General features: G+C 43.3%; 1 protein-coding gene across 1 annotated transcript in view; it reads left to right on the plus strand.

Annotated features, from left to right (window-relative positions):
* The first annotated feature begins 17682 nt into the window (after positions 1 to 17682).
* Positions 17683 to 26580, plus strand: part of FARSB (phenylalanyl-tRNA synthetase subunit beta) — a 73828-nt gene continuing 64930 nt past the window's right edge. The window contains exons 1-2 of the mRNA XM_070385968.1: positions 17683 to 17783; positions 23615 to 23670. Coding sequence (XP_070242069.1) covers positions 17726 to 17783; positions 23615 to 23670 — 114 coding nt within the window. The 5' untranslated portion in view covers positions 17683 to 17725. The remainder of the gene's footprint in view (positions 17784 to 23614; positions 23671 to 26580) is intronic.

The following is a 26580-nucleotide window of genomic DNA, read 5'->3' on the forward strand; positions in this document are numbered from 1 at the left end:
CCAGGCTGAGAAGGGGAGTTTTGGTGTCTCTACCTGTCAAGCTAGGTTCACAGATGATTGTTTTTAATATGTACAGATAGTGTGTTCTAATTTACTGAGCTCACTGGGCAGGATGCGGGTCTCGTGCCACCATTGTTTTATTGTTTGGGGGCATATCTCGTGTTTCTCTTGCATGGTCTTGTTGTTGATCAACTCTGCTTGATTTTGTACTTAAGCAAACCTGCTTTATCTTTTTTTTTTCTTTAATAATTTCCTTTATTTATTTTTGGCTGTGCTGGGTCTCCATTGCTGTGAAGGCTTTTTCCCTAGTTGCAGCGAGCGGGAGCTACTCTCTAGTCATGGTGTGCTGTCTTCTCATTTTTGTGGTTTCTCTTGTTGGGAAGCACAGTCTTAGTTGCTCTGAGGCATGTGGGATCTTCCTGGACCAGGGATTCAACCCATGTCTCCTGCATTGGCCTTTGTATTCTTTACTGCTGAGCCACCACAGAAGCCCAAACATACTTTCTTGAGTAATTATTAACTTAGAGGAGTCTCCCACACTCTTCCTGTTTTACAGTACCCAAATGGGATTAACTATTTAATCACCTACTTTGTCCCATTAGAATCTCTGAGGGACTGGCAAAATGGGTTGAAAACCACTTTGTGCATGTGTGTGTGTGTGTGTGTGTGGTGGTGGGGTGGTAGTTTTGGGTCATTTAATATTTGGAGAAATACACAGCTTAAACAGGGGTGCAGTTAAGTAACTGTATGTGATGTATCAACTTGACTTAGTGCTGACCAGGGTCTGTCATTGTCGTGCACGTGCGCTCAATCATATCTGACTCTTTGAGACCTTATGGACTGTAGTCTGCCAGGCTTCTGTGTCCAAGGGATTCACCAGGCAAGAATACTGGAGTGGGTTGCCATTTCCTTCTCCAGGGGATCTTCCTGACCCAGGGGTCAAACCTGCATCTCTTGCATCTCCTGCACTGGCAGGAGGATTCTTTACCATTGAACCAGTATCTCACCAGGTACTGGGCTACGTGCTTCATATGCTGTGTTTGCTTTAAGCCTCATAACGGCTCTCCAGGGTAATACTATTATTCCTTTTACCAGTAAAGAAAGTGAGGCTAGAGGTCAAACTAATTGTTCACCTAGTAGGTAGTAGAAGTGAGTTTCTGTTGTTTGAAAATGGGTTTGTCTGTTTCTAGAGCCTGAGCAAATAACTACCATACTAGGCTCCTCCTCAAACGATATCACAAGGAAGGAAGGGAATGTTGTTGAAACCAAGGAATAAGTCACTGAAGAGCAAGTGGAAGAATGCAGAGGGCCAAATTTGTCATAATTTGGGTTAGGGTTAGTTATTCATTCAGCCAATAGTTATTTGCCAGTCATATTCTATGTGTTTGGCATTGGGTATATATGAGTGAATAAAACGTGCATAACTTTTCAATAATTCAACAAAAATTTATAAAGCAGCTTTGCCACGGTAAATCCTGAGGTGGCCATTGTGTTGGAAATCAGCTGTCCAACTTGAAGATCTGAGATTCCAGCAACCAAGTGCGGTTCCTCTTTCCAGGTCTTCTCTTTAATTAAGGAATGAGAAGGTGACAGTTCAGATTGCATCATAGGTTACAAAAGTCTACCCTTGGGAATGAGTAACTAAAAATCACTTCTTTGTTTTGTTTCCTGTGCATTTGACAATAGCTAACTTCTACTAGCAAGAAAATTTTGAAAAGACCCTGATGCTGGAAAAGATTGAGGGCAGGAGGAGAAGGGGACGACAGAGGATGAGATGGTTGGATGGCAGCACCTACTCAATGGACATGGACTCCGGGAGCTGCTGATGGACAGGGAGGCCTGGTGTGCTGCAATTTATGGGGTCGCAAAGAGTCGGACATGACTGAGCGACTAAACTGAACTGAACTAGCAAGAAGATGCAATGTTTTTCTATAACATGACATTTTACTATAATTTATGTTAAAATGTTCCTATTATTAGGAAAGGAAACTGCATTTTCTCTAGAGTCATTGAGAGTCATTAAAGTGGACAGTTTAGCTCACTGTTCTGGTTTTCATAAAGTACATTCATCATAAAGGTAAATATTTCTCTCTCATTCACACACAGAGTACACACAAGAAACTCAGCTATCACAGTTATTCATTGAGAGTGACCAGCTCGGGTTAAAGTCAAACAGAGGACCATCACTATGGCAATTTCAATGGAATGTCCTTTAAGCAGTTATATTTTCAATACTCTTTTGAACGAAGTTCAAGAAACTTGCTTAGGACCCTCTGTTTTTTTTTTTATTATTATCTTCTCGATGAATTATTTTATCAGTCCAACAGGACTGGAATGTGTTTGTTCTGAGCAAAGTTTCAGGAGTCTTGCCCAAGAGAGTGAAACTTTGTAGCCACCCCATGATAAGGTTGCAAAGGTTTCCTTTCTCTGTATTTTCTTTTGCTATAGGCACATACAAGTTCTCAGGTGGTGCTAGTGGTAAAGAACCTGCCTGCCAATGCAGGAGATGTAAGAGATGTGGATTTGATCCCTCAGTTGGGAAAATCCCTTGGAGAAAGAAATGGTAACCCACTCCAGTATTCATGCCTGGAAAATTCCATGGACAGAGGACACATGTGTCACAAAGAGTGGACAAAACTGAGCACATTATAATAAATTATAGGCATGTACAAGTTTTCAGACTCTATATACTATTCTTTTCTTTCACATTCTCCTTTGAAAGTCCAACTGATATAAGTTCAGTTGTTATCTTTCCATTAGTTAATGTTAGTTTATGATTTCCTCTACGAAGTAGGCGCTTCCATAGTTGATGGTTTAAATTATTGTAATACTATGAACAATTGGTGGTGATGGTGGTTTAGTTGCTAAATCGTGTCCTACTCTTGCGACCCCATGGACTGTAGCCTGCCAGGCTCCTCTGTCCATGGGATTCTCCAGGCAAGAATATTGGAGTGGGTTGCTGTTTCCTTCTCCAGGAAATCTTCCCGACCCAGGAATCGAACCCAGATCTCCTGCATTGCAAGCAGATTCTTTACTGACTGAGGTACAGAGGAAGCCCCATGAATTAGAAATTATTATGGTAATCACTGCTGCTGCTGCTAAGTCGCTTCAGTCGTGTCCGACTCTGTGCGACCCCATAGAGGGCAGCCCACCAGGCTCCCCAGTCCCTGGGATTCTCCAGGCAAGAACACTGGAGTGGGTTGCCATTTCCTTCTCCAAAGAATGAAAGTGAAAAGTGAAAGTGAAGTCGCTCAGTCGTGTCCAACTCTTAGCGACCTCATGGACTTCAGCCTACCAGGCTCCTCCGTCCGTGGGATTTTCCAGGCAAGAATTCTGGAGTGTGTTGCCATTGCCTTCTCCATGGTAATCACTAATGTTCATTAAGTGTCCTTTCTCTTCTCATGGTCCACTCTGCACTTTAGTTTGCATGTGGTCTGGGAACCTATTTGGGGCCCCAGCAACCAAAACAAGGGAGAATCTAGGAGAAAGAAGCTAGAAAGGCCCACTGCAACTGGTCTGGGTCCTGACAGGCTCTTGAGAGAAGCTGTCAGCCATTTAAACAACAGTGTCCTTGGAGTATTGCAGTAAACTGCATCATTCACTTTTAGTTTCCAAGAACATCCAATCCAATGGCTGGACTTTCACTCATGTTTGTATCTTTCTGGTTGTTCATGGGCATGGCTCCTTGATATATGACCTGTTGGTTCCTCTGGTCTATTGTTAATATTGTTACTTTCCCTCCCCCGACACATGCTATTTCCCTGGTCCTGGCTGTTGTCATTTCTTCTTGGATTATTGCAATCTCCTAAGTGATTTCCATGCCTTGAGTTTTGCCCCTTGGTCTACCATCCCTAATCCCTTCTCCACAATGTATCCAAAGTGAACTTAAGAAAATACCAAGTTAATCATGTCACTTTTCTGCTTAAAACTTTTCAGTTTCTTCCATTGCTCTTAAACTCCAAACTCTTTCAAGTAGTTTCAGACCCTGCATTATAGGGCCTCTATTTACCTCTTGGGGCTTCCCTGATGGCTCAGCGAAAAAGAATCTGCCTTCAAATGCATGAGACGTGGGTTTGATCCCAGGATCAGGAAGATCCCCTGGAGAAGGAAAAGGCAACTCACTCCAGTATTCTTGCCTGGGAAATCCCATGGACAGAGGAGCCTGGCGGGCTACAGTCCATGGGGTCACAGAGTCAGACAGGACTGAGCGTGCACACACACACATACACACACGCACTCACCTCTTGAGTCTCAGCTGTAATCGTTCTCTGACCCTTACACTCCAAGCTTTCATCCTTCTGAACTTCATTCATGTGAACAATCAAGTTTCAGGATGAGGAGGGAGACACTTGAGTCTTACGAATAACCAGGGATTTCAGTCCTTCTGGGTCTCTCTCTGCTATCTTTTCTTCATGTCAATATCATTTTAGCTCATTACTGATTAGTTTTCTCTGTATGATGGGAAACGTACAGAGAACATACAGAAACACCAATAGCTTTAGCCTTGCATCTTGCTGTTTCCACCATTAAAAAAAAAAAAAAAAAAGAACCTCATGTCCCCAGTGGTTCCAAGTCCAAAATTCAGCTTACTTCAGCTGTTTACCCCTGGACCAATTCACTGGCATGAGATACAGCGTCCCGTTGCTTTACCGTGGTGACTCAAAGGTTTACCCTGTGTGGAGAGAAACAAGGAATGCTGAGCAGATTATCCCAAGTTGCCTCAATCATAACTTGTTAGAAGAGAGAAGAGTTAGATTGACTTCAGTATTTCTGGCTTGGACAACTCTGTGGATGCTCATGACTCTGAAAAAGATAGGAAGAACATGGGGAAGAACAAATTTTGTGGTAAGTGGGAAGTATAGGTTTTGAGTATGGCGTGCCGGCCTGTTGAGAAACCAGCAAGAGATATGCAGAGGCAAGAGGTCGGTTGGGGGCTAGAATGACAGCCATATCTGTTTAGGTGATGGTGGAAGTGGAGATCTTTCAGGGAGAAGATCACCAAAGACACACCTCTAGAGGGTACCCCACACTGAAGATAGAGAAAGGGTAGTGTAGGAGGTAGAAGAGGCCATGAGAGTTAATATTGATCAAGTGTTCCCCATGTGCCAAGTATATATATGTGTATGCTCAGTCGCTCAGTTGTGTCTCTTTGTGGTTCCTTGGACTGTCACTGCCAGGCTCCTTTGTCCATGGGATTTTCCAACAAGAATATTGGAGTGGGTTGCCATTCCCTCTTCCAGGGAATCTTCCTGAGCCAAGGGTTAAACCTGAGTCTCTTGTGTCACTTCCACTGGCAGGCAGATTCTTTACCACTAGCATCACCTGGGAAGCCCCGTGCATAGCATGATCTGCTTCTATTAAAATTTGTACAACCACCCTAAGGTATACCTATGCTGCTGCTGCTGCTGCTAAGTCGCTTCAGTTGTGTCCGACTCTGTGCGACCCCAGAGACGGCAGCCCACCAGGCTCCCCCATCCCTGGGATTCTCCAGGCAAAAACACTGGAGTGGGTTGCCATTTCCTTCTCCAAGGAATGAAAGTGAAAAGTGAAAGTGAAGTCGCTCAGTCGTGTCTGACTCTTTACAACCCCATGGACTGTAGCCTACCAGGCTCCTCCGCCCATGGGATTTTCCAGGTAAGAGTACTGGAGTGGGTTGCCATTGCCTTATCCCATACCTACGCAGTAGATATTATTACTATCTTCACTTCATAAGAAATGAAGGCTTATCAGTATTCAGTAATTGGTCTAAAGTCTCAGTTAGTAAGTAGTTTAGCCACCTGATGCAAAGAGCTGACTCATTTGAAAAGACCCTGATGCTGGGAAAGATTGAGGGCAGGAGGAGAAGGGGATGATGGAGGATGAGATGGTTGGATGGCATCACTGATTCAATGGACATGGGTTTGGGTGGACTCCGGGAGTTGGTAATGGACTGGGAGGCCTGGCATGCTGCGGTTCATGGGGTCACAAGGAGTTGGACACGACTGAGCAACTGAACTGAACTGAACTGAACTGAGATACAGAATCATAATCTGTGACTAGTTTTAGAACCCTTAACATGACATTGCATGGTTTCTCACCTACGATAGTAGAAAAATCCAAGGAGTTAAATAGAGGAGTTGAGAGTCAGGAAAATTAAGAAAGAATTTTAAGAAAGAGGGAATGGTCAATAATATAACAAGTCTAAGAAGTTTTTTTAAAAAATATAATTAAAATTGACCAGTGACTTGACAATCAGGAATATCAACCTGATGCTTGGAGAGTCTAGCAGACTTTCTTGATTTTGTTGGATCCATCAGTAGAAAACTTTGGTCATGTCCTACAAGAGATTAAAACTCCAGGAGAATTATAGGAAAGGCATATTAGGTTTTCATCAGAACAGAACTAGTTTTGGATACATAGCAATTAAAACGAGGTTGTTGTTGCTGTTTTGTTCAGTTGCTAAGTTGTGTCCAACTCTGTGCGACCCCATAGACTGCAGCACACCAGGCTTCCCTGTCCACTATCTCCCAGAGTGTGCTCAAACTTATGTCCATTGAGTCAGTAATGCTATCCAACCATCTCATACTATGTCATCCCCTTCTCCTCTTGCCCTCAGTCTTTCCTAGGGTCAGGGTCTTTTCCAACGAATCTGCTTTTCACATCAGGTGGCCCAAGTACTGGAGCTTCAGCTTGAGGTCAAAGTATTGGAGATTCAGTTTCAGCATCAGCCCTTCCAAGGATATTCAGGGTTGATTTCCTTTAGGATTGAGTGGTTTGATTTCCTTGCAGTCCAAGGGACTCTCAAGAGTCTTCTCCAACACCACAGTTTTCAAAAGCCTCAATTCTTTGACATTCAGCCTTCTTTTGGTCCAACTCTCACACATGTACGTGACTACAGGAAAGACTATAGCTTTGACTATACAGACCGTTGTCGCCAAAGTGATGTTTCTGCTTTTTGATACTCTGTTTAGGTTTGTTGTAAATTTCCTCCCAAGCAGCAAGTGTCTTTTAATTTCATGGCTGCTGTCATCATCCGCAGTGATTTTGGAGCCCAAGAAAAGAAAATCTGCCATTGTTTCTATAAATTGTATCATCTATCATCTGAGTTTACAGCCCTGTCTCACACTCCTGGAGGCAGCAGCTCAAGTTTTACTAAGCTTAATACCAGAAAGGATTTGCAGTCTCAGATTACTTAGGTTGTCACCTGGAGTATTAATAGCTAGTATTCAAAAGGTATTTGGCATCTTTCAAATTGTTTCCACATACTTTGTCTCCAAACCATGCAATGAGGTCCTACATCCACTTTATGGATGAGGAAATTAGGCTGGGAATGGACAGTGTTTGTTTTTGAAGAAGAAAGCACATACATAATATCAGCATACCGCTTTATTTTTTTTCTAATCAAAATTTTTGCATTTCTTTTTTTAAATTGAGGTATAGTTGATATATAATATTATATAAGTTTCATGTGTAAAACATAATAATTCACAAGTTTTAAAGATTATACTACGTTTCTAGTCATAAGATATTGGCTATATTCCCTGTGCTGTACAAAATATCCTCATATCTTATTTATTTTATACATAGTAGTTTGTACCTCCTAATCCCCTGCCCCTATCTTGCCTTTCCTCCTTTCTCTCTCCCCACTGGTAACCACTAGTTTTTTTTTTTTTTCTCTATATCTGTGAGTATCTCTATATCTCTATATATGTGAGCTTTTGTTATATTTACTCATTTACTGTACTTTTTATATTCCACATTAGTGACATCATAGAGTATTTGTCTTTCTCTTTCTGACTTAGTATATACCTCCAAGTTCATCCATGTTGTTGCAAATGGCAAAATTGCATTGCTTTTTTAGACTGAGTTGTGTTCCATTATGTGTGTGTGTGTGTCACATCTTATTTATCCATTCATCTGTTAATAGACCAGATCTGTTAATAGATCTGTTAAAGTGTCACTTTATATGCTGCTCTAGTGTGAGCTGTCATCAGACACAGCATTGCATTTTCAGGACCTATGTAGGAAGAATTTCGGATCTGACAACATGTCTTTCCCAGCTGCTGCCCAACCCTCAAACATTACAGGAAAGTGGCATAATCAGAAACTTCTTCCAAGGACGTTACACGTTTTATGGGCAAAAACAATCATCATCGGCCAGATCTACACAAGCTATGTAGTGATGAAAGAGCTAGGTTGTGTGCCACTGATTAGGCAGGGAGGAGAACCGAACACAATCGGTTTTTCCTCACAATAGAAGTAATCCTACTAATTACAGGTCTGTAAAATACAGAAGGTACAATGATGAAAGTGAGCTCGCCACCCCAAGATAACCACTGTTGACACTTTGGTGTATACCATTCCAGTTGTTTTACTTTTGTTCACAGTCACATACATACATGCCCTTGAAAAACCATTTTAAGTATGTTGTTTAGAAACTTGTTTTCCTGTACTACGTTGTGGACTTTTTAAAAGGAGCCATTTTATGATTAATTCATTTGTTTGGCTGCCTCGGTTCTTAGTTGCAGCATGTGGGATCTTCACTGTGTCATGTAGAATCTTTTGCTGCAGTGCATGGCCCTCCATCTGTGGTACGTGGGCCTCAGTAGCTGTGGCGCACAGGCGTAGTTGCTCCAAGGTATGCCGGATCTTAGTTCCCCGACCGGGGATTGAAACCGCGTCCCCCACATTGCAAGGCAGATTCTTAACCACTGGGCCACCAAGGAAGTCCCTGTTGTAGAATTTTTCATGTTGAAAAATGCAGCATCATTTCTAATGTGTGCGTGGTATTCTACTATATGGAGGTGTCAGAATTTATTCCATCAAGTCCCATATTGTTGGACATTTGTCTCCAAATTCTCGGTATTATAAAGAGAAGAATACTCCCTTCATTATTTCCTTGGAATAATCCTAGGTGTGGAATTTCAGGATGAAAGAGTATACATCTAAAAGTTTGATTCATATTGTCAAGCTACTATTTATATTCCTGACAGCTGTGCCTAAGAGTGCCAGCCTCCTAAATCTTTGCCAGCAGGAGGCAGATCATTTACTTCTTTAATCTTTGCTAGTCTCCCTGGAGAAAATATCTCTGCTTTCACTGTGGTTTTAATCTGCATTGCTTTCCCCCTCCTCACTTTTTGTTTTGTGTTTCTGTTGATTGAAATGGTTGTTAACATTCTTTGACCGTTTTTTTTCTATTGAAGTATCTATTTAAAAAGAAAAGATAATACTCTATATAATATATAACAATATGTATTTTAATATTAATGATATAAATATATAATATTCCTATCATTAAAGGAAACCATCAAACATTTATCTAAGGTCTGCTCTGTGCTAGTCACTGTTTAAGGCTCTTGGCATATATTATTGAACAAAATACAAAAATTTCTGCTCTATAAAATTTATATTTTATTAGGGAAAGACATTTATATCTAATAACCATAATAAACAGTATAGTCAGGGATAAGTCTCTCTTAGACTTGTTGGAGCTGAGAGAGCTGGCTCTGCAGGAGTCTGGGGTCAAGAACACTCTAACAGAGGAAACTGCTGATTCAAAATTTCTAAGGTGGACCAGTGTCTGGTATGTCGAAATACCTGCATGGAGACTATGGTTTTTGGTTAGAAAAGTTCCTAAATTAACCCATAAAGTACATTTGATTCCTAGTAAAACATCAGAAGAATGTTTTTCAGAACTTGATAGAATTTAAAGCTCATGGAGAAAAAGTAACATGAGAGAATAGTCAAGAAATTTTTTAAAAAGGAAGCACCGAACACTCCTTCAAATACTGAAATGTATTATGAAGCTATAATAATTAAAGCAGTTTTGTACTAGCAATGGAATAGTTCAGCAACAGACCCAAATAGATATGGAAATTCAATATGTGCTAGAGAAGGTATTTCAAATCTCTGAGGAAAAAGAAGTTTATTCAATAAATTTTGCTGAGCTAACTGGATAGCTGTTTAGGGAAAAAAAAAAATCTGGTTCATTCAGTATCTTAAAACCAAAGTGAATTTTGTAATGATCTGAGATTTAAATGGAAAAGGAAAAAAATCCATTCAAGTCTTCTGAAAAGAATATGTGATTTTTAAAAGAAATAACTTGGGATGGTAAAAGTTCTATTAAAACAGAACATAACAATCCCACTGCTGGGCATACACACTGAGGAAACCAGAATTGAAAGAGATACGTGTACCCCAGTGTTCATCGCAGCACTGTTTATAATAGCCAGGACATGGAAGCAACCTAGATGTCCATCAACAGATGAATGGATAAGAATGCAGTGGTACATATATACAATGGAGAATTACTCAGCCATTAAAAAGAATACATTTGAATCAGTTCTAATGAGGTGGATGAAACTGGAGCCTATTATACAGAGTGAAGTAAGCCAGAAAGAAAAACACCAATACAGTATACTAACACATATATATGGAATTTAGAAAGATGGTAACCATAACCCTGTATACGAGACAGCAAAAGAGACACTGATGTATAGAACAGTCTTTTGGACTCTGTGGGAGAGGGAGAGGGTGGGATGATTTTGGAGAATGGCATTGAAATATGTATAATATCATATATGAAACGAGTCACTAGTCCAGATTCGATGCACGATACTGGATGCTTGGGGCTGGTGCACTGGGACGACCCAGAGGGATGGTATGGGGAGGGAGGAGGGAGGAGGGTTCAGGATGGGAAACACATGTATGCCTGTGGCGGATTCATTTCAGTATATGGCAGAACCAATACAACATTGTAAAGTTTAAAAATAAAATAAAATAAAACAGAACATAAAATCCAGAATCTATAAAGGAAAAGAATCATAAATTAGATTCTTTAAATAAAATTCTTTTAAAAATGCTGTTTATGAAAAAAAAAAAACTTAAAATCAAATCTGAAGTTTTCCTATTGTGTTTCTACTCAGCTATAGGCCACCAAGCATTTGTTTCCCTCACCTCCCAAAAGGAGGCCACAATTCATCTCTTGTTTCTCATTTCAAGTTCCTTAAAATACATCCATAAAGGTATACCAGAAAAAGCAGAACACTACTAATATTTTTCAAACCCTTGGGTATCCCAATGCTATAGGCTTTGTCCTTTCCATCCCACAGGCCTGTCTCAATTCTAACTATTCATGGAGAAGGTTGACTAGAAGAACTGACTAGTCTCAGATTTTCTGTTTATCATCGGTTTTCCTTTAGTCTTACCATCTATTGACATGTCATTTTTCAGTTGCTAAGTCACATCCAACTCTTTGAGACCCCATGGACTGTAGCTCATCAGGCTTCCCTGTCCATGGGGCTTTCCAGGCAAGAATACTGGAGTGGGTTGCCATTTCCTTTTCCAGAGCATCTTCCCAGACCAGGGATCAAGCCCGTGTATCCTCTATTAGCAGGAGCATTCTTTACCGCTGCCACCAGGGAAGCCCCATCTATTGATGTATGCCTAAATAATATACTCTTTAGGTTACCCTGTTTTTCATTTTTATATAAATGGCACCATGCTGTATATATATTTCCATGGTTTGTTTATTTTTTTGTCCAAGTTTATACATGCAGCTGTAATTCATTTTCACAGCTGTATGGTGCTTTGTTGTATGAATTTATAATTATTTACCTGTTCTAATATCAATAGACATTGGGATATTTCCAGTGTTTAACTATAATGAACAATATAAGTGAACCTTCTTATTTGGTAGTCCAGTGCACAAGGGTAAGAGTTTCTTTGGGGAATACTCCTGGGTTCCTAACTGCTGGGTAGTAGGGCAGGCATATGCCCCGCCTTGCTAGGTAGGTAAGGTCATGTTTTCCAAAGTGGCTGTATCAGTTTATACTCCCATATTCTTACCAACATCTGGTTTAGTCAGACTTTCACATTTTTGCCAATCTGGTGGGTATAAAAATGTATTTTACTTTAATCTTGTTTGTTGATGTTGTATAGTTGCTAAGTCATGTCCAACTCTTTTGTGACTCCATGGACTATAGCCTGCAAGGTCCCTCTGCCCAAGGGATTTCCCAGGCAAGAACACTGGAATGGGTTGCCATTTCCTTCTCCAGGGAATCTTTCCGATTCAGGGATTGAACCCATGTCTCTTTTGTATCCTGCATTGTGGGCAGATTCTTTACTGCTGAGCCACCAGGGAAGCCCTAATTTGTGTCTTCCTAATTTCCATTGTATGGAGAACTTTTCATGTTTATCGGCCAGCCCATCTTTCAGTCCTAGGAAATAGTGCCATCTCATTTTTGCTTTCAGGCTGGCTTTAAAATTAGACAAGAGAAACACCTATCTATATTTTGTGATGTACTATCCCAACATTTTCCACATATCTTTTTTATCTGTCAGCCAACACCATTTTTCAGAGAAGGCAATGGCACCCCACTCCAGTACTCTTGTCTGGAAAATCCCATGGACAGAGGAGCCTGGTGGGCTGCAGTCCATGGGGTCGAAAAGAGTCGGACACAACTGAGCAACTTCACTTTCACTTTTCACTTTCATGCACTGGAGAAGGAAATGGCAACCCACTCCAGTGTCCTTGCCTGGAGAATCCCAGGGATGGGAGAGCCTGGTGGGCTGCCGTCTAAGGGGTTGCACAGAGTCGGACACGACTGAAGCAACTTAGCAGCAGCAGCAATGCCATTTTTGATGTGTACTTGTAGCCTAGTTTTCCCTTTTCCATTAGATTATCCTAACATTTTTGTTGCTGAACAGGGTTCTTGGCCTTCCCCAATCAATAGAAATGGACTAGAGGCCAGACAAGAAATTCAGACCAGGCTTTACTGGGGCCCCTGCTGCAGCAGGGAGGAGTGAGAACAAAAAAACACGTTCCCTTGCTTACTCACTCCTTGAGTGCAGGGGGGAGGAAGGCGGAAGGAGAGAGCTTGTTCCTTACATGGGGTGAGGGTAGGAATGTGTCCACAGGTAGGACAGAGGGGTAGCTTTGGTGTTTTGCTCACCTGTTAGGTGGTACTGTGTGCAGGGGAGTGTGCACAGTACCCTTACTATGGTGCTCCCAGCTCCCCATTTTTGCTCCAGGCTCTTTGAAAGTGGCAATTGGGTTTTCTTTTTTCTTTTTTGGGGTCTCTTTGTATCTTTTGTTCAGAATCTGTCCCACTGCGCATGCACACAGCTATTTTTAGTTCCATATAATTCCTTTGTATTTTGTTGCATGAAGAGAGGTGTGTCCCAGTACAAACACTGAAGCACAGCAACAAAAGGTGCCAGGCCTGTCTTAATTCTAGCTAGTCGTGGAGAAGGTTGTTGTTCAGTCGCTCAGTTGTGTCTGACTCTTTGCAACCCCATGAACTGTAGCTCGGCCAGGCTTCCCTGTCCATCAATATCTCCCTGAGTTTGCTCAAACTCATGTCCATTGAGTTGGTGATGCCATCCAACCATCTCATCCTTTGAAGCCGCCTTCTCTTGACCTCAACCTTTCCCAGGAGAAGGTACAGGGTACCTATGCCTGCACAAGGACAAAAAGCAGGATGGATGAGATATGGCATGTAGAAGCTGGGAACAGAATGCCTATGAGAATAGTCTGAAACTGAGGATAATAATAATGATAATGCCCAAATTCCAGGACTCAGGACACAAGAATTATGCTACTCGTTTATGAGTATTATTTCTAATCCTTACAATAATAGATGGGGAAAAAATGGAAACAGTGATAGACTTTATTTTCTTGGGCTCAAAATCACTGCAGATGGTGACAGCAGCCATGAAATTAAAAGACACTTGCTCCTTGCTATGGGGTTGCACAGAGTCGGACGCAACTGAAGCGACTTAACAGCAGCAGCAGCAGCTCCTTGGAAGAAAATCTACACAGTGTATTAAAAATCAGAGATGTCACTTTGCCAACAAAGGTCTGTATAGGTAAAGCTAGTTTTTCTAGTTATCATGTATAGATGTGAGTTGGACCATAAAGAAAGCTGAGCACCAAAGAACTGATGCCTTTGAAGTATGGTGTGGGAGGAGACTCTTGAGAGTCCCTTGGACTGCAAGGAGATCAAACCAGTCAATTGTAAAGGAAATCAGTCTTGAATGTTTATTGGAAAGACTGATGCTGAAGCTGAAGCTCCAATACTTTGGCCACCTGATGTGAAGAACCAACTCATTGGAAAAGACCCTGATGTCGGGAAAGATTGAGGGCAGGAGGAGAAGGTGGGGGACAGAGGCTGAGATCATTGGATGGCATCACCAATTCAATGGACATGAGTTTGAGTAAGCTCCAGGAGATGGTGAAGGACAGGGAAGCCTGGCATGCTGCAGTCCATGGGGTTGAAAAGAGTCAGACGTGACTGAGCAACTGAACAACAACAACTTTATAGATAAGGAAAATAAGGTTAAAGGCCACAGAACAATTTGGAATGTCCAGAGAAGAGCTGTTCAGCATGCAATAATTCAGGAAGTTCTTTATTCACTGATTCATTTTTCATCGAGTATCAATTTGGGGGGCAGAGAATTTTATTTGGCTTTGGGCAAATTTTATTTGCCATTGATAGGCCTCTGCCAGTCTGTCGTGTTAGGCACTGAGAAAGCACTGCCTGCAGCCAAACAGGAAAGCTTATGTAAAAAACAAACAAAGAAAAAAACCCAGATTAATTGGCAACTGTGTGTGGGTGTGTGCTAAATTGTTTTGGTCACGTCTGACTCTTTGCAACTCTATGGACTGTAGCCTTCCAGGTTCCTCTGTCCAAGATTCTCCAAGCAAGAATACTGGAGTGGGTTGCTATGCCTGCCTCCAGGGGATCTTCCCGACCCAGGGATGGAACCTGCATCTCCTGCATTGGCAGGCTGTTTACCACTAGCACCACTTGGGAAGCCCTACCTGGCAACTAGGGAGGCCTAAATCCCACATAGCCACAGTCCCTTCAGCTGAATGGTCTTGGAGGCCCTCACTCACTGTCCAGTAGAAAGGATAAGGGTAGGCTCCCTTGTGGAACTGTCTCAGCTCTACCTTCTGAGTTGGGTGAATCAGAGTGGGCCTCAGTTTTATCATTTGCAAAATGAGGATAATGGCAGCAGCTACCTGGTGTATTATTTCCCCATGGCTGCTGTAACAAAGTACCACAAATGCAGTGACTTTAAACTAATAGATGCATTTGCTTATAGATCTGAGGGAAGTGCTGAAGAATTGATGCTTTTGAACTGTGGTGTTGGGGAAGACTCTTGAGAGTCCCTTGGACTTCAAGGAGATCCAACCAGTCCATCCTAAAGGAGATCAGTCCTGAGTGTTTATTGGAAGGACTGATGCTGAAGCTGAAACTCCAATACTTTGGCCACCTGACGTGAAGAGCTGACTCATTTGAAAAGACTCCAATGCTGGGAAAGATTGAAGGCAGGAGGAGAATGGGACAACAGAGGATGAGATGGTTGGATGGCATCACTGACTCAATGGACAGGAGTCTGGGTAAACTCTGGGAGTTGGTAATGGACAGGGAGGCCTGGCGTGCTGCGGTCCATGGGGTTGCAAAGAGTTGGACACAACTGAGAGACTGCACTGAACTGAACTGAACTGATAGATCTGAGAGGCAGAAGTCCAAAGTCCAAAATTCTGAGGGGCAGAATTCCAGGTTCACTGGGCCCAAATTAAAGTGTCTAGAGACATTCCAGGGCTGCTCCTGAAGGCTAGGGGAGAAGCCTTACTCATCTCTTCCATTTCTGGTGGTTCCTGGCATTCCCTGGATTGTGGCTGTATCCCTCTGATCTCGTCCCCCATGGTTACGCTGCTTCCTCTCTTCTGTTTTTCTTAAATCTTCCTCTAACTTCTTCATGGAGCCCTGCCCCAAGGCCACAGGTGCCAGGCCTTTCATCAAGGCCACTGAAGTGGAGCCCAGAACCAAGGTCACCTCTGGAACTGACTAAGCCCCTTTGTGGGGCTGCCCAGGTAGTGCTAGTGGTAAAGAACATGCCTGCCGACTCAGGAGACATAGCAGACTTGGGTTAACTCTCTGAGTTGGAAAGATCCCCTGGAGGAGGGCATAGCAACCCACTCCAGTATTCTTCCCTGGAGAATCCCATGGACAGAGCAACCTGGCGGGCTACAGTCTATATGGTTCCACACGTTTGGACATGACTTAAGTGACTTAGCATGCAAGCCCCTTTGTAACCCTTACCTAAAGCCTCCTCCCTGGCCACCAATCACCACCAACAAGCTTCCTGATCCCATTTTAGGCAAAAATGCCCACCCCAGTGCTCACCCTATAGCACTCTGACCAATCACCTAATGTCACCCTTCCAGCAGGAATTCTGTCTTGAGGCTATAAAAATTGGCTACTAACCCAGGGAAAGCATCCGCTCTCCCTTGAGCAGGGATGCTGTAGCTGTTCTAACAGCCCCCAGTCCACTGTGCTAGCAGCGCCCTCATTATCTCCGCTCCTATTCTCAAGAAACTCCCTTCTAAAATACTGTGTCTGGAAATTCTTTTCCAACCGGCACTCAGACTGCCTAGACTTTCCTCTTATAATAATACATGTGATTGTATTTAGGGCCTATTCTTATAATCCTGGATAGGCTCTGCATCTCGAAAATCTTAACTATCTAAAAAGACTGTTTCCATTTAAGGTAACATTTACAGGTTCCAGGCATTAGGGCCTGGAACATTCGATGGCTGTTCTGCTGCCGATTACACTGAATGTTGTTAGAAGGAGATCTGCCAAGGCCAGCAAAGGACTGAGCACAGCATCTGCCAATAGAAACCCAGTACATGTCAGTCTGTTTCCGCTTTTAAAAAATGGTTTCTAAGGAAGCCTCCCTAATACGGCTGCGATAAAGTCCAAAGCACAGCTAGAACACGTAGTAGGGTGTAAGAGATTAGTTTTTTGGTTTTAGTTCAGTCGCTCAGTCGTGTCCGACTCTTTGCGACCCCATGGACTGCAGCACGCCAGGCCTTCCTGTCTATCACCAACTCCCGGAGTTTACTCAAACTCATGCCCATTGAGTCGGTGATGCCATCCAACCATCTCATCCTCTGTCGTCCCCTTCTCCTCCCGCCTTCAATCTTTCACAGCATCAGGGTCTAAAGAATGAGATAAAAGCAGAAGCGCTAACAGTTTGGCTCCCGCTACTTGGGTTTGCACATCACGCAGTCCTGGCTGCCTGCTAATAAGCGTCAGTTGTGTCTGACTGTGCGACCCCACGGACTGTAGCCGGCCAGGCTCCTCTGTCCATGGGATTCTCCAGACAAGAATACTGGAGAGGGTTTCCGCGCCCTCGTCCAGAGGATCTTCCCCACCCAGGGATGAAATCCAAGTCTCTTAGCTCTCTTGCACTGGCAGGAGGGCTCTTTATCCCTAGCGCCACCTGGAGCTGCCTAAGACCTCGCCTTCTCACAGTCTCACTCCCTCCCAAGAGACGTCTCTATCTCTAGGTCCCGCCTTCTCTAGGTCCCGCCTCCTCCACGCACTCGCCCCGCCTTCGCCCCGCCCACCTAGCTGGCCGTCCTCCTTCCGTAGTGTTGAAGGCGTGAGGACCTTCGCGGGCTGTTCATCTTACTGCCTATCAAACCCTCGCCCATTCTATCCAAGTATGTCACCTTTTTCGGCCTCCAGTTTATTCTCCCAACGAATTAGATTTAATGAGCTTCATGGTGGCGACTCACCTGCTTTCAAATGAAAATCGAGAGGAGGAACTGTGAGAATTAGACGGGCAATATTTAAGACAGCCAGTACGGAAAGTTCGGGTCCTACACACAGGCCGGTCGCCGAGCCTGGGCCCGCGCTCCGCGCAGGCGCAGTGGGCAGGACTCACCATGCCGACTGTCAGCGTGAAGCGAGATCTGCTCTTCCGAGCCCTGGGCCGGACCTACAGTGAGTGCGCGTCCCGTAGCCTGTGCTCTGCGCCTCTTCTCGGAGGCTGGGACCCTCTTTCAAAAAGGCGTTGTGGCCACGTTTATGCTGCGCGCAGGTTTTGGCCTCGCGTTCGGGGTCCAGCTAGGGTAGGCCAACCGCGGATGTAGCCTCTGGGAACAGTTTGCCGCGGGTGTCAGGGCAGCACCCGCACGTGCTGGGCTCTCAGTGTCATTCATTCACGGGTGTCTTACGGAGCGCCTCCGGCGTACCTGATGCCAGGGGGTAGAACAGGAATGAAGCTCCGGATGGCATTCCAAGTGTAGCCAGTGGAGTGCAAGAAGAGCGCTCTGGGAACTCCCATTTGTGAGCAGGAGCAGGAGGCACAGCCTGCTTTCCTTCCTAGTTTTATTTTATTCACGTTTACCTAACGCCGGTTATGTGCCATGTATTGTTCTTGGCGTTTGGGGAATACAGCGGTGCACAGGGCGCCTAAAGTCCACCACGTTCACATTTCTGATGAAAGGGGCAGATAATAAAACCAGCTTAGTAACTGATGCTGGTTTGGATAATGTTAAATGCTAGCAGGGAAACAAGATACTGTGTCTGGAAAAACGTTAATTAGGTGGTAGCATGTGGTCTCAGAGAAGGCAATGGCACCCCACTCCAGTACTCTTGCCTGGAAAATTCCATGGACGGAGGAGCCTTGTGGGCTGCAGTCCATGGGGTCGCTAAGAGTCGGACACGACTGAGCGACTTCACTTTCACTTTTCCCTTTCATGCATTGGAGAAGGAAATGGCAACCCACTCCAGTGTTCTTGCCTGGAGAATCCCAGGGACGGGGGAGCCTGGTGGGCTGCCGTCTATGGGGTCACGCAGAGTTGGACACGACTGAAGTGACTTAGCAGCAGCAGCACCATCATCTGATGTTTTATTCTCTAGCTGCCCTCTCCCTTTTCTTCATATTGAGAGATATCAGGTAAACTTGATTATTCATAAATATCTGTTGACTGCTGGCTCATTAAAGTTTCACTCAGGAAGATTGATGTTGGTGTACTTCAGACAGTTCAGGAATAATACTCATTATTATTTTATATTTCACGTGTTCTTAATCTTTTAAATGTTAATTAAATTAAGGTCAGATTCTGTACCACTAAGCCATCAGGGAATCCCTCAAGCTGCTTTTATTCTATTCATTTTGCTCTTCTGGGGCAGTTTTGTCTCCTTAGTCCATCTTTTTTTATCGCCTTTCTGTTAAGATGTTTTCTTCTTGCCACTCGTTTTCTTGTTAACTGATTTGTTTTCACTGTTCTTCAATTCTGGGCCTGTCCTGCCTTGGTGTAATTGCAATGCTGCCAGAGCCACTTCTGTATATCATATAAACCCCAAAGATGTAGTTACTTAGGGGGGTCATTTTGTTAGAGGGAATCATTAAACATGATTTATTGTTGGTTCTTCCTTGCATTTAAGTGGTGAAATAGAGCTGAAAGGAATAAAACAAATTGTATGATAATTAGGACCCAATAAAGGATTCAGTATATTTTAATGAGTCCAAACAATTTTGTCAGTAACCATTTAGTTATCTATAGATAATCCTCACACTTAGCACCTTAAAACAATGGTCATTTGGTGTATGTTTCTGAGGCTCAAGGATTGGGGAGTGACTTAGCTGAGTGGTTCTGACTTTCACCTGGTTGTAGTAAAGGTGTCAGGTCTATACTCATCTCAAGGTCTAATGGGCTGGAGAGTCTTAATTCCAAGTTCACTCAAGTGCTTGTTGGCAGACAGTAGTTCCTTGCTGAGTTTTGGTCAGAGGTTTCAGTGCTTCCCACCTTGACCTCTCCATAGGACTGCTTGCAACATGGTGACTCGTTTGTCCCAGAGTGAGAGGTCCAGGAGAGCAGATAGTCAAGAGAGCTCACAATAGAAGCCACAGTTTTTCCTAACGTATCAGAGTGATATACCATCCCTGGCCATATTCTCTGGGTCACAGAGACCAATTCTGGCACTGTGCAGCTGGAGACTGCAAAGGATGTTGGTACCAGAAGACCAGAGGCAAGTGTTCTTGGAGGCCAGCTTGGGACCTGACTAGTACCGTCTGTCCTGTGGCCCCCAGTGATTCATGTTCCTCCCACATGCAACGTATACTCCCTCCCAAAGCCCCAAGAAGTGTCATCGCATTACAGCAGCAGCTCAGAACCCAGTCTCTTCATCTAAATCAGGTCCAGTTGCGGACGAGGCTCTTCAGTGTAGTTCCCTAAGTACAGCTCCTCGAGTATAATTACTCTTGACCCGAGAGACTAAAGAGACAGGTTATCTGCTCCACCTGCACCTAACATACAGTGGTAAGACAGGCCTAGGACGTTGTTCTTCAAAAGATAAGATTGGAGACACAAAGGTCTTACTGAAATTGAGCTGGTAGATGTTGGAGATTCTTGATTAGAACTTCAGGCCTGGGATCTTTGTCCTTGGTTCTGCTCCACCCTCTAGTCTCTTGGTTCTACCCTCCAGATGATGCTCTTTACTTTATTTTTTTGGTGAAAAAAAAGCACTCTTTACAGCTGATTGGTTTTCTCAGTCTTCTTCCCACTAACAGCTTTTGGGTATTCATTTCTTCCCGTCTCTGTCCCTTTTAGCTCCAGCTTGCAATGTTTGTGCATATGTATTTCTTTAAAAAGAAAAAAAAAAAAACTCTGGATCTTCAGTCAGTTTTGTTGGTTTCCACTTCCTTGGTCAAAAGCCACAGCACTCACGGATCTCTGAAATAAGCTGTTCTGTACCTTGGGCCTCTGCTGACACAGTGCTCTTATTTAAACTCAGTTGGGAGACTGAATAAATTTGTGAGGCACATCCTTCATTTCTTGATCCATAGTGCCTTTTGTCTGAGTGAACAGTGTTTTTGATTTTGCTGAGTCTCAAGAGTTTACAGTCACACCCTTGATTTCATCTTTAGACCATGTCTCCCTGGCGATGCTCTGGATTTGCTCTTTGCTCAGAAGTCATTTTTTAATCTTAGCATTTGTTGTATCTGAGGAGACTGAAAAATTTTAAAACCATCAAGTCCCAGCTCCTTTTTGTTTGCTAGTCTTCATCTCTTCTCTCACATTATAAACCACTGTGTCAGCACTGGATGGAAAGCTTAGTTAATATCACCCTGTTGAGTGGGTACATTTTCTTCAGTCCTGGTAACTGTCAGCAATAGTGTTGCTAAGCTTTGCCTCTACATGAAAAGGATACTGGGTCTGTCAGTTTCCAGTAACACTTCCTCACTTTCCTCCATGTCCTTACCTGCCTCCTTGTCGGAGACTGAGGCTTCAAATAACAGCTTTGTCAGGCACTTGAGGTTTTGTTTACGCTGTCAAAGCCCACCTCCTGACTCCAGAGCCTTTCTTGCGTTTTGTTTTGTTACGGCAGCACTCCACTTCCAGGGACCGAAGTCTATGTTAGTTATTTACTGCTACATCACTGATTACACCAGTATTTAGGAGGCTAAAATGACAAGGCTTTATTATTTCGCAGTTTCTGAGAGAGGAATCGAGGGAGGAGCTGCGGAGCTGGGAGAGCTGGCCGTGGGTCTCCTACCAGGTTGCAGGCAAGCTGTCAGCTGGGTGTGCAGTCATCTCAGAGCTGGGCTGGGCTGGACAGTGTGCTTTGGGTTCATCCATGTGGTCGTCTGAGACCTCAGTTAACAGGGTGCGAGCACCAGGAGGAGGGCTCGATGGGGGCCTCTGTCACCTCCTGCCCTAGTTAATGACACTCGCCACCTACACGTTCACCCCACCAGGGACCTGGGAGCCATCCTAGGCACCTCCTGCTCACTCACTCTTCCCGCCTCCCAGTCAGCCTTTGCGCCTTACAGATTCTACCTTCCGCATTTCTCACATTCTTCCTTCTCCCTCACTCACTGCTGCTGCTTTAATGAATTCCTCACTGTCTCACTTGTTTGCAGTAGATTCTCTGCTCCAGTTCGTCTGCCACCCTGCCACTATTCTTTTTTGTTGTTGTTTTGGCTGCACCATGCAGCACGAGGGATCTTAGTTCCCTGACCAGGGATTGAACCTGGTCCCCTGCATTGGGATCACATTCTTAACCACTGGGGATGCCAGGGAAGTCCCCTGCCACCGTTCTTTAAAGCAGGGGTCCCCAACCTCTGGGATCTAATGCCTGATTTTCTGAGGTGGCGCTGATGTAATAAAAAGAGAAATAAAGTACATGATAGACGTAATGTGCTTGAATCATCCCCCAGGTCTGTGGAAAAATTGTCTTCCACTAAACCGGTCCCTGGAGCCAAAAAGGTTGGATACCACTGCTCTAAAGTGCAGATCTGACCATGCTGTTGCCCAGCTGGAAGTCCTGCAGTGTAACTCCCCGTCGCCTCAGGCAGGACGGGGGGCAAATCCCTTGGCATCAGGAGCTGACTTCTCTCTACTTCCTCCATTGTATCTCTTCCTGACATGAGCCTCATGCAGCATTCATAGGGAACGTGCCAGATTTCTCATGCTGTTGTCTCACTCCCCACGGTCCCTGCCTAATGGACTCCTTTCTGTGAAGTTTTTACTGACCCTCAGTTGATGACTTCCTTTGTGCCAGCTCTGTACCTTGCACTTAACATACCTGCATTTACGTATCTGGTTTGTTTACTGGAGTAGGAAGTAGTTATGGCAGGAATTGTGTTTTATTTATCTTTGTAGCCCTGGTACCTAATATAGTGCCAACTCATAGAAGATGCGCAGTAAATGTTAACTTGAATTGAACTTCAATGTCAGGATCAGAAATCTTAAGACCAGCTTAACACTAGAATATACTGGTAATGATGGTTTGTGTTCCATTCTTCGTAACATGAAAACCCTGACAATGCTGTGTATCAGGTAGCAAAGCGAAGTAAGATATGATTTAAAAGTAAGGAGGAGAACTATTAATGATTGCAGACCTACTGTGTTTCAGGATACTAGGTGAAGCCCATTATCTGCATGAATGCATTTAAATCTTTCCAACAGTTGCGTGCATGGCTGTAAAATACTACTTTATGAGGCATAGGAATCAGAAAGTTTCCATAAGGTGCCAAGCTCTCAGGACTAGTGGAACAGTCAGAAATTGAACTCAGATTGAGCTGGCTCCAAAGCCAGCTGTCAGGCCACCTCAGAGAATTTGAAATGATAGCAGTTATATGACGTGATTCTATTGTGTTGGATCTGTGATTTGGACCCACTTTACATTAGATCCCTGCTTGCAAATTGTTTTTCTTCCAAGTAAGTGTAAGAAGGATGGCATAGATGTCTTCAAAATAATTTCAGAGTAAAAGCTTCTAGCATTTTACTGTTAAATATGACGTTCTGGTCACCCCACTCCAGTACTTTTGGCTGGACAATCCCGTGGAAGGCGCCTGGTGGGCTGCAGTCCATGGGGTCGCTAGAAGTCGGACATGACTGAGCAACTTCACTTTCACTTTTCACTTTACTGCATTGGAGAAGGAAATGGCAACCCACTCCAGTGTTCTCGCCTGGAGAATCCCAGGGACGGGGGAGCCTGGTGGGCTGCCGTCTATGGGGTCGCACAGAGTCAGACATGACTGAAGCAACTTAGCAGCAAGTGTAAGCTCCCCATGCTTACAATCAGGTAATCTGATTCTATAGCTGATATTAGTTAGATGAATCAGCCCTTTATTTAATAGTTTTGTTTTTCTTTCTTTAAAAATTGTTTTTGATCAAGCTTTTTTTGTTTTTAAATGGTGATATCTGATGCCTGATATCTAGTATGTTCGGTGTAAGACAGTTAAAAAGATGCAGTTTTTATGTGCTATTTGCATTTGTACTGAACAGATTAAAATTTGTAATCTCTTTTTTTTCCCCTAGCTGACGAAGAATTTGATGAACTGTGCTTTGAATTTGGACTGGAACTTGATGAAATTGTATGTATTAGATACTTCTTTAATATTCTGTATCTAAGTTCATTACATTTTATCTTTGATGCCTTATGGTTAGACTAAGAGGAAACATTTGTGGGCCCTGGTGGTTTCTGTGTTCTCTGTGTTATGAGACTAAGCTCTGATTCCAAGTTGTTGCTTTATGTAAAATCTCCACAGGGGTTCATGCCTTTACTCGGACGCAGTCCTGTCGAGGCATCAGGAAGGGGTCTGGGAGCAATGGAAACTGAGCTTCAGCCGACTTGCTGTCTCCTTGGCCTCTGGCCCCTCCTTCTCCATTTCCTCTGAGCCCCATCCCACTTTCCTCCCATGCCTGTTCCGGTGTTAATTCATTCTTCATTTATTACTCTACACATTGATCTTGTAAAATGATCTCCTGCCTTTTGAAGAATTGCTTGTAAAAATGATTTTGAAACATTTTCCTGGTCTTTGAATTGTACACTGATTAAAATGTTTAAAAAATAGCTTTATTTACCAAATAGATAACTAATATTGATTATGTATTAGAAGCACTGTGCTTGTAAATAAAAAGATAATATTTCTTGGTAATTAGTGTTATTTTTTTTCCCCCAAGCCTTCTTAATCTGTTCAGTGTATAAAACACTATAAGGTTAAAAAAGCCTTCAGACTGACAAAAACCTGTGTTGTCTTGTCTTAGTTTTCCTGCTGCTGCTTTACTAATGTTACAGAAAAGAATTTTTTTAATGTTAATGAGCATCTATATGCTCGAGAAGTCAGCTGAGATTTCTATAGTATATGTTAATTTTATTAGAATTCAAAATTATGTTTGAGGTTTTGTAATATCTAAGCATTGGACTGAAGGTGAGAAAAAATGAAGTAATAGTTTGAGCTACCACATTTACTAGCTGTGGAACCAGGGACATTACATTGCCTTTCTGGGCCTATTTTTCATCTGTAAATAAGGAGTTTACATGTATGATCCTTTCAGGGATCCCTGTAGATCCCGCTGGGCTTCCCTGGTGGCTCAGACAGTAAAGAGTCTGCCTGCAATGCAGGAGACCCAGGTTCGATCCCTGGGTCAGGACGATCCTCTGACCTGGAGAAGAAATGACAGCCCATTCCAGTATTCTTGCCTGGAGAATCCCATGGACAGAGGAGCCTGGCAGGCTACAGTCCATGGGGTCGCAAAGAGGTGGACACGTCTGAGGGACTAACACTTTAACTTTCGCTTATCATAGATCCCTCTGGCTCTGAAGTTTCTGTGGTTATTGATTTCCATAACATTTTTGTTAGCACTGATAAACTGCATTGATCACAGTCATCACCTGTGATCTTTGTATGAACTGAGATACTGAAAATGGGAGAAGGCTTAGGCAGCCATGTCTTTTTTGTAAAGGATCTCTAGTTACATTTTCTCCCCTCCTTTATATGGGGTCCTGCCTGAAATCCAGCACCCCTATGAAGTGACTCATCTTTCTTCACTAAAACATTAGCAATTTTGTTGACCCCTTTGATGGAACTCAGTTTAAATTCTAATTTTTCCTGCCTCTTCTCATATCCTCCCCCGTCCCTTCCCCATTTCTTTTCTCCTCTTCCTCTCCTGACCCCTTCTCTTCCCCTTGCTCTTTATCCTCTTTTTTTTTATTTTTTTGTTTCTTTAAAAAAACAAACAAACTTATTTTTTCAGTTTAGTTCAGTTGCTCAGTCGTATCTGACTCTTTGCAACCCCATGAACTGCAGCATGCCAGGCCTCCCTGTCCATCACCAACTCCCGGAGTTTACCCAAACTCATGTCCATTGAATCGGTGATGCTATCCAACCATCTCATCCTCTGTTGTCCCCTTCTCCTCCTGCCCTCAATCTTTCCCAGCATCAGGGTCTTTTCAAATGAGTCAGCCCTTCATATCAGGTGGCCAAAGTATTGGAGTTTCAGCTTCAACATCAGTCTTTCCAATGAACAGCCAGGACTGGTCTCCCTTAGGATGGAGTGATTGGATCTCCTTGCAGTCCAAGGGACTCTCATGAGTCTTCTCCAACACCATAGTTCAAAAGCATCAATTCTTCTGTTCTCAACTTTCTTTGTAGTCCAACTCTCACTTCCATTCATGGCTACTGGAAAAACCATAGCCTTGACTAGACGGACCTTTGTTGGCAAAGTAATGTCTCTGCTTTTCAATATGCTGTCTAGGTTGGTCATAACTTTCCTTCCAAGGAGGAAGTGTCTTTTAATTTCATGGCTGCCATCACCATCTGCAGTGATTTTGGAGCCCAGAAAAATAAAGTCAGCCACAGTTTCTCCATCTATTTGCCATGAAGTGATGGGACTGGATGCCATGATCTTTGTTTTCTGAATGTTGAGCTGTAAGCCAACCTTTTCACTCTCCTCTTTCACTTTCATCAAAAGGCTCTTTAGTTCCTCTTCACTTTCTGCCATAAGGGTGGTGTCATCTGCATATCTGAGGTTATTGATATTTCTCCCGGCAATCTTGATTCCAGCTTGTGTTTCTTCCAGCCCAGCGTTTCTCATGATGTACTCTGCATATAAGTTAAATAAGCAAGGATAATTGTTTTACAATATTGTGTTGATTTCTGCCATACATCAACATTCTTTTTTTATTTTTAAATTTTCCCTAATTTTCACAGTATGCCTACTGAGTTTGAGATAGCCAGTGAAGGTGTTCCTTGGAGCCCACAGTCAAAAAGCACTATGAGCCCTGGGCGGTTCCAGCCTCCTGTGGACTCTGTGATTCCTCAGGTGTAACTCAGGTGCATAGTGCTCATTGAGGAAAGTGAATTCTTCAGCATGCTATACAAGTGTAGATTATACTTCTTTGGGAAGTAATCTGAACTGCTTATCTTGTGGCAGTGGGAGAGCCCCATGTAAAACAAAATACATCATATATTTTGATAGGAGTGCATCAGTTATTTTAGCAG

The sequence above is a fragment of the Bos mutus genome, chromosome 2, assembly GCF_027580195.1.
Source record: "Bos mutus isolate GX-2022 chromosome 2, NWIPB_WYAK_1.1, whole genome shotgun sequence".
NCBI lineage: Eukaryota > Metazoa > Chordata > Mammalia > Artiodactyla > Bovidae > Bos > Bos mutus.